General features: G+C 37.1%; 1 protein-coding gene across 1 annotated transcript in view; it reads right to left on the bottom strand.

Annotated features, from left to right (window-relative positions):
* The window catches only part of ATP10A (ATPase phospholipid transporting 10A (putative)), a 109662-nt gene that overhangs the window by 22001 nt on the left and 70915 nt on the right, over positions 1-16746 (bottom strand). Inside the window, exons 7-10 of the mRNA XM_031605269.2 lie at positions 15485-15737; positions 5704-5921; positions 4478-4672; positions 2647-3208 (exon numbers count right to left, since the gene is read on the bottom strand). Coding sequence (XP_031461129.1) covers positions 2647-3208; positions 4478-4672; positions 5704-5921; positions 15485-15737 — 1228 coding nt within the window. The remainder of the gene's footprint in view (positions 1-2646; positions 3209-4477; positions 4673-5703; positions 5922-15484; positions 15738-16746) is intronic.

Genomic DNA, 16746 nt, shown 5'->3' with positions numbered 1-16746 from the left:
AAGAATGATAGAGAGCTAGTGGCATTTTGCTTGCTTCATTTCCTACCATAATCACTAGTTGAAAGCCAGCTCAGTCATTGTTTTCTCAGTGACTTATGTTCACAGTTCCTGTGTGAGCTAGTTATTGACTCAAACAGTAACTTTCTTATTTATGAACATGGTGACTGCTGAGATAAAGTAAAAACAATACATCCTTGGGAATCATTTCAAGGCTTTTGAAAATATCTGGGTGCTGACAGAAAACGACAGTTTTCAGAGTCTAGATATAGAGGCAGAAGGAACAGAGGGAATTCAGAAACTTTTAGGTTTTGAAGGTCATGATGATTTCTATTTGTTTGTTTGTTTTTTTAGATATATCTGAAGCTACCACAAAGTACTTTTGCATCTATTTTGGGGCTTTTCACCATGGCATTTTTAAAAGACTTTTCCTCATAGAGAAACAGAAGCTTTCTGTGTCATAGGACCCAGTCCTTCATGGAGACTATAGACACAGCATTGCCTTGGTCTTTCAGTCTGATAGCACAAGCATCACAATGTCTTAAAACATACAATCAACTTGTGTACAATTTACCTGTCCCTGAGGCACTAATACAGCAAAAAAGAAAAAGGAAAAAAAAAAAAAAGAGCTGTCACATTGATTAATTTGTTGGTCCATTACTTGAAGTGATAATTGCTTGAATTCTTCATTTCCTCTCACATATTCCTTGATCAATGGAGAACAGAATGAAACCACAGATAGACTCATATATATATATATATATATACACACATATATATACACATGTAATTTTCACAATAAAAATCTTTGGGAAATCCCTCTATGTGGGGAATACCACCCTGTGAGGTGACAAGGAGGCAGCTCCCTCAGGAAATGACAACATGTGCCCTGATGTCAGGAAACTACAGACAGGGACCATGAATTCAATTCCATGAGTGAAATTGTTCAAGAGACATGTCAAACATTTTTTAGACAGATCTGCTGAAACTAACAGAATTACTGAAGCCAGCAGCAGATGAGAGGGCTAGAAAATAAAGGAAACTGCTTATGAAGTTCTAGTAACTGCACTTTACACTGCTTGTGAAAGCAAAATATACTAAAACTCATAGTTCATTCGGGGCTAAAAAAAGTTTTAAAAAAATTGCACAAATTCAAAGCACCCTTCAATTGCCTGTAAAGATGCAGCAATCTCTGTATTTGCCCAGCTACATAATTTGCTCAGTGATAACAACTGTCTTCAGGGATTCTGCTCCTGCATTTCTGACACAGCTCCTTCTGTTGTGTTGCTGGTGGTTGGTTTCTAGCTGCCCCTGCTGGATCTACCCAAGTCGGTCCTAGAACCACTTGGAATTCGCCCCCAAATTCCTCCATCCATTGAATTTTTATTTCGTGGTTGTGACAAAATATTTGAGATTTGGCATAAGATAATGATTTCTTTTTGATGCTCAGTTCTCAATCTGAGAACTTGTTTCCAAACATTTTTTTCCTTGTATGTTACTAGTAATTCTGAGTATCCAAATTCTCTAGTAATCTGGAGGGAAACAATTTTCCAGACGTTCTCAGTACTGTCTTTGATATCAAATCTTAACCAGAATATTATTTATGAATATTTTGTTGTTAGTTGAGGACAAGTCGTTCCTAATTTTTTGGCTCTGCTTTGATTTATGTCACTATAAACTTAAAACTAACGCCAACATTTTTCTGTATTTCATTAAACTAAAACTGCACAGTGTAAGCCTTTCACAATTGTTTTCTCCAGCTAATGTCAGAGTAACCGCACAGTCAATGCACTAGTGACACACAGGAAGCACCTCCAGCACTTTCGGGTTCTGTCCATTCATACTGGGGTAACCCTTAAACAATTAAATTCAGTGTTGAACATACCGTAAATTAGATTCAAACTGACTCATGCAAACTGGCACTCCTATGTTTATGCTAACTTCTGAAAGCTTACAGGGTTCTTCTTGAATCCAATTCATAATTAGCCACAATTAATGTTCTTCCTGATTCATGAGATACCTGAGTGTTGCAGACTCTGGGGAAGCAGTCCGTGATCTAGGGAATTAGCTATTCCCTAACACAATTTAAGATTTCTCAAATGAACAGATTCTTTCCTTATTTTGCCACTACCTTTCTGTTCCAATGGCTGATTGATTCACACTGCCCTTTAGCACCACAGTCAAATGCAACATAAATATGCCGACGTATGCAAATAAGTTACTACAAAAGCAAGTAAAGATTCATAGGTGAAACAGATAAGGGAGCTGGAGTAGGAACTGATTGAGTTTCACATAAAATACTGAAATAGCTATGCACTGCTGGGCATGTTCTCCTCAAGAAATGTAAATTGTTTCGGGAGACTCTCAGGAAATACATTCAAAATAAAGTTTGCTAGTAAAAGTTCCTGTACAGAAATTGATGTAATTAATTCTTGTAAGGCAAAGAACCATTCATTAGTTACAGAAGATTTGCTTCATAACAATGAAGTTCTATAAAAGAAGAGAGATGGCTGCCTTTCTACCATTTCATGTACTCACAACAAAAGCAGGCAGATCTGCTTGCTAGGAAAGGCAGCAAGACATGATCTTTCAGCAATTAAGGAGAACCGCCTCCCCACACCCCCACTCTTACAAAGCTAAGAGGTGTACCTGAAGAACAAGGCAGAAGGAGATCCATAATAACTGAATCTGCTCCTTTAGTGTAAACATTTATTTCATCCGTGAGAGGATGTCTGACCACTACTGACATCCTCTTCCTGATGGAATCAAAGCCCAATGTATGTAATACTTCAAAGTTTAATGTTCCCAGGTGAGGTAGCTCCACTGATACCTGGTCAGACAGCCTTCCAACCAGAGAACAGTTATATGCCCTTGCTGCATAGACGAGAGCAGCTTCGTCTGGACTCTCTGCTTCATAACGGAGCTCTCCTTCCTCAGGCCCGCTCCCGACAGCCATCCTGCCTTGCTGGGAGCTGTAGCCATTGTTATTCATCTGTGCAGAGTATGCCAGCTTCTCTTCCAGTTTTAATAAAGTGCTCTCAGTAGATGTTGATGAAAGTATACTTAAACCAAATCTATGCATTGATTTGTTTGTAGCTAGGCTGGATGAACTGCTGCTGTTAGATCCAGAGGTCAAGCGACTTGGAGTGAGTCTTCGGATGAAGTCTTCTATGGTTTTTACAGGAGATTTTAGTTCAAATCGGTCTCTAACCTTGAGAAGAATTAAACAAGACAATGAAGAAAACAAAACCTGAAGGAAAGCTCTATAAGAATTTAGACACTGAATGTAGACATTCAGCCTAAGTAGCTCCAACTTAAGAACAGAATTTCTTTGTGAGCAAAAAGTAATGGCACTTGCAATTTGAGAAGAGAAAGTAAATGGACTCAATAGCAAAAAAAAACCCAACAAGACCTAGAACTTCAGATTGTGTCTCTGCATGAAAGTACGTATGCTTGTATTAAAATTATTTTTACTTCTTTCACTTCTTCAGATAGGCCTAATGGATAGACTATTGATGTTGGACCACCACCATAGTACATTCTGAAAGGCTACTGCCATTCTTTGTGCATATTCAGTGAAGGCAGTAAAAAACATTTTAATGCAAGAATTTTGTACTGAGAAGTGTGATACCAAAAAAGTTTTAGGGGAATAGGCCAGTGTCAATGGTGCCTTCGGCAGCAACATGCTGATATAAATAACTTCCATTGTCTTCTCTTTTGGATTCAGTTTGCTTCAGTTTTATCATTTACCTCATTTAAAATCTGATTTTGCAGACTACTTCACTTCTTATTCCTATTTGGAAAAGAAATAAATCTCAGAATTCTCTCCAGAATGGAAATTCAATCTGTAGGCTAGCTTTAATATTATGTTCTACTATAGTTTTGTCTTGGGATTCTATTGTTGAAATTCTCATTCATTTAGTTTAGGTTGATTCAAGCAGTAATGATCATTATTTCTGTGAGCTTGACACATCTTTTAGACAATGTGAAAGACTTGTGCAATGTTTCTCAAGTATATTTTCTTTTCTAAAAAACATCTGACCCTATTCTTACTTTAATTCACATTTACAAAATTTACACACAGCTTATGCTCTTTTTTGATAAGTCTTGCAAAATATAAATCAGTTTCCACACAGACTTGCATACTTACATACATACTTACATGCAGATGTATGTACATACACATATATATACACACATTTATCAATTAAATTATATTACAAGAACTCAGGAATTTTTCATTAGTATCTTAAAATTGCAGACAAAAGCATGTCTTACCCTGAAGGTAAATGACATGTTCCATTTAACTAATGCTTGACTGAATCTGTCCATTCACAATGCAGTTCTAAGAGTTGTCTCACATTTAGTTTCCAGTTATTTCTCACTAGAACAGGCCATTCTCAGTTCCCCAACTTATGAGATAAATTAGTATAAATACAAACAAAACCTTAAACTCTATTTTGCTGTTCCTTTAACCTACCTTCTGTCGGGGCTGATTTGGAGCAGTAACCACAACAGTATTACAGATAGTCAAAGCAATGAAGAAGTCAAAAATATCACACAGTTCTGGACTCAGATGTGATAATGGCTGTTCGTGGCCCCTCATGATCTCCAGATGCTTTGCACATTCATTCACCTTTTCTAACAAGCTAGGATCTGGTGTGATGTCCTTCTCCTAACAATAAAAAGCAGTGACTAATATCAGTGATTCTGCAAAGTAGCATCAAGCAATCAAAGTGCCCAAAGCAATGTCAATACCAAGAGTTTTATGAAGGCCTCATACCACAGGGCTGAGATGAAGAGGACTGTAACTCATGCATCGTAGAAAATGTACTCTTATCAATGAGGATGCTAATAGAAATGGAAATGTGAGTAATTGTGCTGTCAGCTTTTTCACTACCGTTATACTGGCAACATTTATCTACTTTGGGAGTAGTGAACAGGGGAAGAGTTACATACTACTATTCCTCACACCCCCCAGTCCAGTGAGAACATTCTGCATGGTTTGTTAGAGAACAACTATTCACACATTTGAGAGCAATTCACTTGCCTTTTATGCTAAAGCAGCACTCTCAACTCTATTTCATCAGCACTTTCTACTTCTTTGATCTATTTCTTGTCAGAGCAAATTCTGGTATTTCTTAAGATACCAAGATGCTAAGATATAAAGTACTTAAAGATAAACTGAAGTCAGGTTCTTTCTTCAGTAGAATTTTATTTTATCTGCTGATGTTCAGGAGCTGATGAGTCTGAGCAACCACTGAACTGTATGTTTATGAAGTGTAGCTTCAAGTTGTACTGAAAGAACTTACTCCTGACTAAACTCAGAAGTTCAACCAGTGCAAGCAGCTTCTTTCTTTGCTTGTATTTGTAGTTTATTTTGAGGGTGCGCTTATGTCAAAAAGACAACAAAAAATCCCTTTGTAGACAAGACTTGGTTTCTCTGCTCTCTTAATACGACTTAACTCACGTAAAACTTCCAATAATATCATAAAATAAATTAATCAAAGCAAAGTTGTAGGGGCATACATTCATCAACGTTTTGAAATGTAAAGTTTTCTTCTTTTTCTGAAACACATTTGCAGAAGAAAAAATGCCAAGATGAAATCTGAGTGGTACGCAATGTAGTACAGATTTCTTTATCTCTTCAGGACATCACTCTGTTAAAAGATATAGGACAGTGTGCACTTAATTCTCACGACTTACCATTGGGCTACTGAACGCAGTATGCTTCGACAGTATGCTTGCTCTTTTTGCTTCAGCTCTGCTTCCTGTGCGGCGGTGGGTTTTGGTGCTCTGGCTTCTGTGAATTACTTTGATGCTCTGGTGGCTGCAGATACTGTCACGCTGTGATAAAGTTCCTCCTTTTGGAGCTGCTTCCTCTTCCTCAGAATCAGGTTCTTGGTACATCGCTAAGCGTTTGGCTATCAATAAAAATACAAAGGGAGAAAGGTTGCATATCACAGAATCACAGAATCACAGAATGGCCAGGGTTGGAAGCGACCTCAAGGATCATGAATCTCCAACCCCCCTGCCACATGCAGGGCCACCAACCTCCTCATTTAATGCTACACCAGGCTGCCCAGAGCCCCATCCAATCTGGCCTAGAACACCTCCAGGGATGGGGCATCCACAACCTCTCTGGGCAGCCTGTTCCAGTACCTCACCACTCTCATAGTAAAGAACTTCCCCCTGACATCCAACCTAAATCTCCCCTCCCTCAACTTAAAACCATTTCTCCTTGTTCTGCAGTTATCAATCCTTTCAAAGAGAGCTCCTGGGTTAAATGTTGCTGAGAAAGAGGGAAAAGGGACGTGCTGACTTCACTGAAGTGTTCTGGTTTTACTCTTATGCCTTCGGAGCAAGACTGAATGATTCCATTACAGGGAATAACAGGGGATTACATCTAGTCTTAACTACATGGTACCTTCTAATGGAGGGTGCAGACAACATAATTAGGAATATAATGTAATGCACTGCCTTCCTCATCATGAGACTGAGAGGCAGCTGACTGAGAGACTCTGTGTTAACACACTGCACTCCTGATGGCTATTCCATAGTTCAGCTTGATGAAATCAACCAAACCCCAGCCTGGGGTCTGTCTCCTCTTCTGGGACCAGTCTGACAGGCAGAGCAATGCTGCCTGTGGTACAATGCTTATTGTGCAGTGCACCACTCCTCTTCTACATAGAATCAGAGAACGGCTTAGGTTGCAAAGAAACTCAAAAATAACATAGTTCCAATGCCGCTGCTGCATTGGAATTTAGTGGTTGCCAACCACTAAATCAGGCACTAGATCAGGCTGCCCAGGGCCACATCCATGCTGGCCTTGAACACCTCCAAGGATGGGGCATCCATAGCTTCTCCAGGCAACCTGTGTCAGTGCCTCACCACTTAGCTCTTGTATCCAATACAAATCTCCCCTCTTTAGTTTAAAACTGTTTCCCTTTGTCCTATCAATATCAGACTGTGTGAACAGAATGAACCTGTTTTTTCAAATTATATATTATAGTGGAGAACTTGGCTAATGAAGACTCCAAGTAGAACAATTACAGTTAGAAATGAATCTGGGCAGTCTGATATGCAGAAGTTAAAAATTTAAAAGAATGAGAAGTGCAAAACAGACCTGAATCCAGCCCATCTAACAACAGATTCCATTCAGTTCTAACTGATACATAATGTATTTTTCCATTCCTAAAGATCATGGGCACTTAATAGCCTGTGTCATTCATTAAACAGGCGCGTGTCACTTTAACAGGTATCTATTCCCTCATTAGGCATTCATGAATAAGCTTTTCATTATATTCTCAAAATAATCCACACTGTGCAGAGGTACAATGCATGTTATATACTTTTGGCTCTGCCCTCTTTCAGTTCCATGTTATAACAAATTAAATCTTCCTAATGTCAAATGATAGATCATTAGCATGTATGTCAACTATTCAGGCATTCTGCAGGAAAAATTGCCCATGAAGATTTTTCTTTCAAAACATATTCCCAAGAAAAATCTTGTATCATATACAGTAAGTTCAATACATGATCGTTTTAATGGGGCTTGCTTTATGATCAAAGAAAAAACCATCCTCACCATCTGCTGTAACTTTCAAACATGTTTTAACTGTCAGAAAGCAGCAGGAGGAGCTGAAATCGGATCGCACACACTTTATGGTAATAGGTCTACCTGTGCAGAATCATATATTGGAGGCTTTTTCACATCTATTTGGAACATCCATTTAGTCTGAAATGCAGGAGCTGGAAGAGGTTCCCAGCAAACTACACAGTTGTTCAGAGAGGCACACAGCTGCAAATAGAAGAGCACAGCACCACTAGCTTCTCCTTTCAGTGCCTCCTGTGTACTGTGACGCAGATAGCAGAATCTAGAAGATAGCTCAAAAAACTAGGGTTGTCACTGGTCTCCTTGGCCTTTGTGTTGCATGATAATAGGCTCCATTCTGCAAGTCCTAGGTTCAAAAAGCACTGCTCAGGATGACATACCACTGAGGACTTAAGCAATTAGCAATACTTGAGATCTAAATCAATCATAAGCACATTCCAGTGCCTCCTCAGCAAACCCAGTCTCAAGGAGAGTTGGTGTCATGTGGACAGGTAAAGCACAGTTAAAGCTTGGATTTGCTACAGGGATAACCCTTCCCACTCCAGATGTGGGCATCTGAATGGCAGACTGAGAGAATGCAGCACTCCTTGCCAAAAGAGGGAATACTCCTTAGCAGGGAAAGAACTGGGTACAATTATTCTTTCCAGCTTTGCAAAAGGTGCTACCCAGTTGGTCAAATTCTTTTCCATGCAGAATTGTCAGAAAAAAGGCCACACGTCTTCTTTAGTAATCATATCTAATTTAAGCTTCTGCTCCAGAAACATGTGTTGAAATACATGACTCTGAAGATGAACCAACTATGGCTGCGTGTTACAAACAAAAATAATAGGGTTAAGCAGAGAATGCATTTCATGCATAATACACATTTATGTCTGCATACCATATATCTGTATTCTTCACTGCTCTTACATTACATCCAAAAATATTTCGTTTAGTCAACACAGGAGAAACTGGTTCCTAATGCAGTGTGTGCCTTTTTTATTAGCATTATACCAATAGTGAATTGGTACACACTCTAATCTGTCTGTGTATCTTTAAGCTATGCTTTGTTCTCTATGCAGATTTTCATTGTAGCACATTCATTTAATTGTTGCTGCAGTGAGGAAAAAAAAAAAAGAGAAAAAGAGAAAGATACAAGACCAGAATCTCATTTAACCAAGTCAAATGTAGCTCGCTTAATATAAAGGGTATTATTTCCATTCTATACCAAGGTAAGCTTGTATAAAAAAAAGGCCACAGAACCTTTCAACATTTTCTGGAGTGCAGTCTTAACATATTATACAACAAAAACTAAGAAGTTGAAGAAATAATGAAACACAGTGTGATTGTTATGTTATGGCTAAGGTTCATAATGCTTTAACTGTGCGAAGCGTGCTTCTTGGGGAACATTCTGTTCTCGCCACCCACTCAGCCCTCTCAAATTCAGAACCTTTCCCTATGAATATTATAACCTGAAAGACATTGTTGTGAGATGCTTTTCAGCTTCAGCAATGAAAATTCATGGCCTTGATCTTTCCTCTGATAGAGAGTTTCCTACTAAAGGCAGAGACACAAACACTTTGCAAAACACGCAATGCAATGCATGGAAGTCTAACTTAAGTGTCCCCTCGTTCACTTGATATTTACAGCACAAAGAAGAAAGGATAATTAATACTTATTCCATGGACTCTTCCATCTTTCAGAAGACAGCAGTAAACTGTCACTAAAACTCCTATAGCTTCTGGTATGTATTTTAAGATAATCTTTTATTTTTTCTGTGTTAAAATCTCTCTTTTTTTTTTTTAATTATCTTCTTCAGTTGTCTCATAAGTTACCTTCCATGCTATGTTCTGCTATGAGGCATCCATCTTAGAGGCTGACGGAAGCATCACTGCTATGCAGATAGATGTTTAGTTAAGTAGAGAAATGTGACCAGGAAACTATAAAATAATTTGTTCTGGACAGAATAAAACTGCAGACCCCTTAAACCAGACTAATTCAGCTGTCAGTGTGCGGGTCCTGATTTTCCTATGGAATAGCACCATGTATCCCCAATCATTTGGATAAGAATGCTACTGAGTTATCATGAAGTAAGACTAGATGCCTTCACACTATGTTATTTCCTAATGATTTTATGAGTGCAAGCTTATTTTGCTTTGAAGTTCTCTCTAGTGTCTAAAAAAACCCTGAGACAAGCAGCTAGCATGCAAAAAATTTGTATGACTGTGCTAATGTAACTTACTTTCCAAAAGCTTCCCCATAAAAACAAGTCCTGAGACTAGAAAACATGAAGATTTTCCATCCTCTCTACTCTTGGCAACCGCATGGGTATGAAAAGAATACATTGAAGTCTTTCATCCTGAACTCCTCACTCCACTTAGAAATGGAGATTCTTTCTATCCACCTAGAGATTTTCCAGAGCAATTTTGAGTGCAGGCATACCTATACTCACGCATACATGCTCAGAGGAAATTATTACCTGTCTCTAATCTCTCCATCATTAGTTATTGTTTAGGAGTTCAAAATACAACACTCCCAGTGTATTCAGTTCTACATTTCCTGTTTCTGTCCACATTCTTCAATAATTTTTTTTTTCAGAAAGCAATAATAAATGTAAAGAGAAACTACAAACAAGCTATACAGAGCGCCTGTTCTTTGATTGCTTCAATCTTTCTGGAGAAGAGCTAAAAGGACCCTCCTGATTTCTGAAGGTTGTCAGATGGAAAAGAAAGGCAGATAAGCCATTCCTCTGGAAGAACCAGACACATTTAGGGAAAAGGTTTTACCCATTTTTATGCTTTTTTTTTTAGTAAATTCAATTTTCTGATGTGGTTATGTCTTTTGGTTATGTACAAAATGAACAACAAAGTTTCACCATGATACAGCCCCTCAAACTAAGAAAAAGATTTTTCCACATAATGCACTTTCCAGTGAAAAGTAGTTGCTGGCCAATCTTTAGCATGAAAACATAGAGTGAGGAAGAGAACTCTTTCTTTCTTGAATGCAGTGACTAAGAAACTTGGCTAGCCAAGGAAAAATCACTGGGGTTTTCAGCGTTTGCCTTCACTACCATAAAATTATCCTTTTATTTGGTTCTCTAGAGTTTTTTTCAGTCATTGGAAGGAAAGAGAAAAAATGCAAAGAATGAAAATATTTAGTTTTTTCAGATCTGTGTGGTTGCATTCACGGAGGTTCAACTTGTGTGTTGTCAGAAGTTCCATACAATGGGTGGCTAAAACTAGAAAAACAGAGATCACACCCCATAGACAACAGACAATTCATTTAGCATTTGGAAAATATCTAGGACAAATGTCAGGCCAAGAGCATCTGGTTGTAGCTAAATCATATAACGACTTTCACAAGCACAGTCAGCTTTTGGGCACCTACTCTCTCTGGAATCAGCAGATAGACTTGGGGCATGTCCAATTTCTAGAACTGTTAGAAGCTGGCTACTAGCCTGAAAGGAAAAGCAGTGGTATGGCAATGTAGTTTTACATATAGGACAATAAGTTCTTGGGTTTTTTTGTGTCCACGTTCTTTTGGGCTATGAGGAAATACTGATTAGAAGAACTTTTTTTTTTTTTTTTTTTTTGGTGTGATCTGGTACACCTTTGCAGCATCACTGACTGTGAAAGCAACATACAGCAAGGTGTTCTCTTTAAGATAGAAGTAACTCCATCAATTCCTGGGATTTAACCAGAGCATAGTGCCAATGGGTATTCTATAAATGCTGAGGACATTTATGAATGAGACACTCATTTTTCCACTTGGAATAGTCCATGATATATCCTGCTCTTAATTAACTCACTCTAATTCAAGAACTAAATTGATTTAAGAGAACATGTAATCTAGATATGTGATGGGAATTCTCTTCTTCTGTATCTGGAATTCTAAACCACAGAGAAACAGTCATCTAACAGACAATAAATATAGGTGTGTAAAACAAATTTGATGAACTATTAACTGTGAAATTACTAGGTGACTATTTTCTACATAAATATCTCAAGTAGGTAACAAAAATCCCACCTCTGTCAACACTGTGTCCAGAAGGCCCACTGATCAGTTTAATCCTAATCTTTTCATAATCTATACCAGACTATTACAGGTGCACTCAACAGTGATGTGTATTTGATAGAGCTTGCATCATGGAACAGTTGCTAAGCACACTCACACCTTCCCTCACAGCTTTCACAACTGTATTTGGATCCCGTTTGGTGCTAAGCTCTCACATAGAAGTACCATGAGTAATAGTCTGTACTACCTCCAGTTGGCTAGGAGATTCTGTCCCATGCTGGTGGAATTTATTGGTCTCTATTATTCATATTTTTGTCACCTCTTGTCTAGACTAAAACAATGCAATATTCCTAGGCGCAGTGCCACTAGCCCTGTAAGAAACTTAGAGCCAATACAGAATTCTGCAAGAAAATGTCTTCTCCAGCAAATTACAAAACTGCTGCTTGCTCTCTACACTGCCTAGAAAATGTATTGTCTTTTTCAGGATTTTGTGTTTTCTTTTAGAAACATTTAATTGCTTCAGCCCTGCAGGAGGTCCACATGGGATTCTGTGATGAAAACCATAGTTAATATGCCTGCTTTTGTTACAAAGCAGAACACGTCTCCATAATCATCAAGCTCACCTTTTACATGGTAAATTAATATGATACCGCGGAAGAAAATTTCAGAGAAAATAAGAACACTGCCACCACTCAAAAAAAGAAGAAAAGACATGCCTCCCCAAATGTCAATTTTAACACAGCACAGTGTACACTTTTAAAGGAGTCCCCACACCCAAACAAATTGCATGCTGTGCATATAGGGATAGGAAAAAGAGGAAAGAAGAAGCTACACATCATGAGTGTCACATATTGCTTGACACATTAGTGGCAAGAACTCAGATATGATGATGACAACTGCAGGATAACAATGCCTGCAGGACAGAAAAGAATGGCATAACTGATCATAACTGAACAAATTTTAGGAGAAAAGCTTACAGTGCAGCATGCATAAAATTTGTGAAGACTATGCACAATCTGCTCATTGAGTAATTAACAGATATATAGCAGTCCTAGATTACGCAGAAAAAATATTTCAGCAGAAAACTGAAGTTCCAAAGTGTGGAAATTTTAGACATGAATCTGCCACTCTAGGTATGAGTTCCCCCTTACTGTGTATGCATAGCTGAACTTCAGAATATAGGGGCTCTAGATAACTTTGGAGTAAAATTTGTCAGAACTTCTTAGCATGGGAAAAAATGCACTACATTTTAGTTTTGTTCCTGAATGGAACTGTTCTGACTGAAATTACTCCCCCAGACTTCATGCCTGAGGCAGACATCTGGCATGGGAAACTTTAACCAAATAGTTAAAAGGTTTGTAAAACTATCCGTAGCTGAAAAAAGGATCTTATCATGGGAAGGATCAAGCAACTGTAATAACAGGCACTGCTACCCAGCCACAGCAGAATAACAAACTTAAGCCAAAGAGCTCTGAACAAGTGTATTTCCATAATCTCTTTTATAGTAGAAAATGACTTGTTATCTTCAGCTTTTGTATCTTGACCTATGTAGGAAAATTTTAAATACAATCCTTCATCTGAAAGACTGAAAGAAGAGTTTGATTCCAAGTAACAAATCACAATGCCTGAATAACATTCAGATAAGCAAAGAAAGACCCAGATTATCACTGAAGTGGACGAGAAAAGGTAGATGCATTTTATTAGGTTTTCTTGCATATATGGCAGTGCCATATCACCTACCAAATCAAAGTGTTTAGAATTTCCTAACTCATGTAGTCTTCAGTAAAGTCTCAGGAGGGAAGCTGGAAGGCATCCAACAGTTATATATCCCAAAACCTCAGAGGGGAATTCAGATACACAAGTATAAACACTGAAAATCAGCTAACAAATAATTTGCAATTAAGCACAGAGCAATGAAATGTTATTGATGCACCTCTTATAAAAGAATGAGCTGTGGTAAGCATCTTATCTATCTAAACAAAAAGATTTCAACAACAGAGAAGTTAAGATACAGTTAGAAAATCTGACTGGCAAGCAGCTTAAATGAAGCCTGAATGAAGAATAATTTTTAATTTCTTGATTATAAGGAACAAAAGCAGTAAAAATGATCACTATTTATGCATAAAATGACTGAGAAAGTTCTATTTTCTGTAGAGGAGAAGAAATAAAGTTTAGAATGCCTTGTGTAAATAAAATATCATTTTTAAAATTCCTTCATGTCTGCGATTTTATACCAACTGAATTTAGAAGTAGCCTAAACACAGGAGTAAGTGAAAGGAATGACAGAAAAAAAGAATTACTTTAGTTTATTTAGGTGCTTAATTTATTCTTTTGTTTGTAGTGAACTGCTTTTGCAAACACTTTTACTGTAACCTCAAATAATAAAATGAAAGCATACATAAACTTAGATTTCTGTTAAATGCATTACATTTGAGAAAAAGAAGATCTGAAAGTTGAGCCTCAAATTCAAGAGCCTGAGCTCAGCCTCCACTGATGCTATTCAACACATAAAAATACACTTTCAGCACTGTTTTAGTTGGCAGTACCATCATCATTCCTGCATTCTGAAATTAGAACAAACAAGCAAACAATCAATGGCAAAGGAAAAAAAGAATGAACATGGAGTACTGAGATCACAACTAGGAGTCCAGACACATACTCTTAATACTAACTCTCCTTTCTTTCTTACCTACAGTACAGAGGCAGGAAGTCTTCTCTATTTTAATTCTTATTTCTCTAACACTGGGATAATAAGACTACCCAAACACCCTGTTTTTTCTGAAGAAGAGTGCACAATGAAGTAGTGTACTACTTTAAACTAAGAGCAAAAAAGAACAATTGTTGCATAATCCAAAGCTTCAAAATATTATTTATCATCTTGGAATCTTAAAAAGTTTTTAGATTTTTTCCAGTCTATTTTGATTATTTCTCTTATTCCATATCTTCTTTTGCAAGCTGAACTTCTGTAATGGCTTTCAAGAAAAAATTTTAAAGCAGTGATTTGTAATGTTCTGCTAGGAAATCTAATTTTTGCAATTAAGAATGCAATACTATAGCTATTGATATTTTCTGATACATAGATGGAATATGATTTGAAGAATTAAAATCTGTTATGTAAAAAAACAGTAACAATAAAACGTCAGAGAAAAAAAAGCTTGACACTAACTGTAAACAACTCAAAAAACAGGAAATCACTTCATTATTTTGATAGGGTGATGAGATGACACAGAGATGACAATCCCCATTTTCCTTTGTGACCAAAAGTGAATTTTCAGTGTATAATGCTGACACTTGGGCACAGTCTGTCAACTGCAATGGAGACACCTTAATGCAGACACCTGTCACATACACAGGAACACTGAAAAGAACCTGATAAAAGTAACATAAAATATGCTATCAGATCAGATTATGTTTCCTGTGAATATGAAAGCCAGTAGACTTGTTTATGTTTTGTTATGTTATGATGTTTTCTTATTCTAGCTATTCAATCTGAGACCTATCTGGCTGCATGCTTAAAGCTGGTACTTTGCATTGTACACTTCAAACACACAATCAGTTGTGCATTGGTGATACTATCCAATTTGCTTAAATTAGCCATGTGCTGAAGTGCTTTACTAGACCAGAAGCTAAAGCTTGAAGCCCTAACAGTCTTGACAACATGCTGTCAATGTTAGAGAACATTCTGAAAAGACTGTCTTTACTAGCTGAAAAAGTCATCAAATTATAATAACACGAAAACAGTTATTATGGAGTCTACTGAGTGGATACATGCAATTTCTTTTGTTTTTCTTTCTGATTTAAGATTACAGCAATTTTTTAATCTACTTCACATTTCACCAAAGTACAGCAGTTAGATATAAAACAAGATCATGAGCTCACCATTATCATCGTGGGAATACTCTATTCCAGAAACTGTGCATCTTCGGAAAACCATCTTATTTTCAGTAAGCGTCCCAGTCTTGTCTGAAAAGATAAACTGCACCTGACCTAAGTCTTCTGTGATATTTAAAGCTCGGCACTGCAGCTGAGAGTCTGTTTCTTCATCATATAAATCTTTATCTTGATGAATAAAGTACACTTGGCAGATTTTAACTATTTCAATGGAAACATACAAAGAAATTGGAATCATAACCTATAACACACAAAAATAAAATGAATTAGGAGAAAACAGACTGAATTAGTAAAAATCTAATTTGACAGTAGTCTAGAACGCAAAGAGGCTATGTACTTTAAATGTCTACTGTGAAGCTATCAGCACATTTGAAAATAGTCTATTTGCTGTGTCAGATTAGGAAAACGTCATGAATTGCAAAGCTGAATTCATTGTTATGTCTGGAAGAGTGATTATCAAAACTTGGACAGAAATTGAACTTTTCTGGGCTAATAAGATATGCTTGAAACTAGCCAGGAAAACATAACAAAGCAAAACAAAAAGACAGTGCAGTCAGAATCCTGTAAGTGTGTTTTGCACTTGAAGAATAGGATGAATTTATTCTGCATAAATAATATGCTGCTTACAAATTCCCTTAGCAGCAACAAAAAAACAGAATGAGATATGTAAAGCTTTCCATAGGAATGATTTCTTTAGCCTTGGCATCTGCACTGCAGATTAAATGAATGAAGAAAAAAAATAATTTCAGAAGAAAGAGATATGAGAAGTTTCTCCAGAAAGGATTTCCAGCTGTTTCTTAAGGTTTGTCAAAACTCCATGAAATATCTAATTTGCATCTCAGTTTTAGCCTGCAGATGTTTGTTCACATTGACACAGAATTGTTAAGAACCACATTTTCTGGAAGTGGTTAAAAATGTATATAACTTATGTTCATATCATACTCAAAGTGGTACCCCACATCTTTGATGTGTTTCACAGTGGGTGGATATGAAGCATGAAGCCTGTTTTCTTTCAGGTGAATCCTATTTCTTCCTACTTGTTTAAAATAAAATAGAACACCTGAGTCTTTTAGGGAAGGTTAGTTTTCACGTGTTTTTCTTCTCCAAGGCCAATGTAGCTCTGAGACCTTACTGTGTGATCAGTGTGTTTGTTTTCAAGAAAATTTTCACTTTTCATCAGTGAGTAGACCATTTACTTTCTTTCATTTAGATTTCTGTTTATCGTCGCATTCTCTATATTTAAAATTTGA

The sequence above is a fragment of the Phasianus colchicus genome, chromosome 1 (assembly GCF_987193195.1).
Source record: "Phasianus colchicus chromosome 1, bPhaCol1.hap1.1, whole genome shotgun sequence".
Lineage (NCBI taxonomy): Eukaryota > Metazoa > Chordata > Aves > Galliformes > Phasianidae > Phasianus > Phasianus colchicus.
The sequence above is the reverse complement of the archived record's forward strand: the minus strand, read 5'-3'. Positions and strand labels throughout refer to the sequence as shown.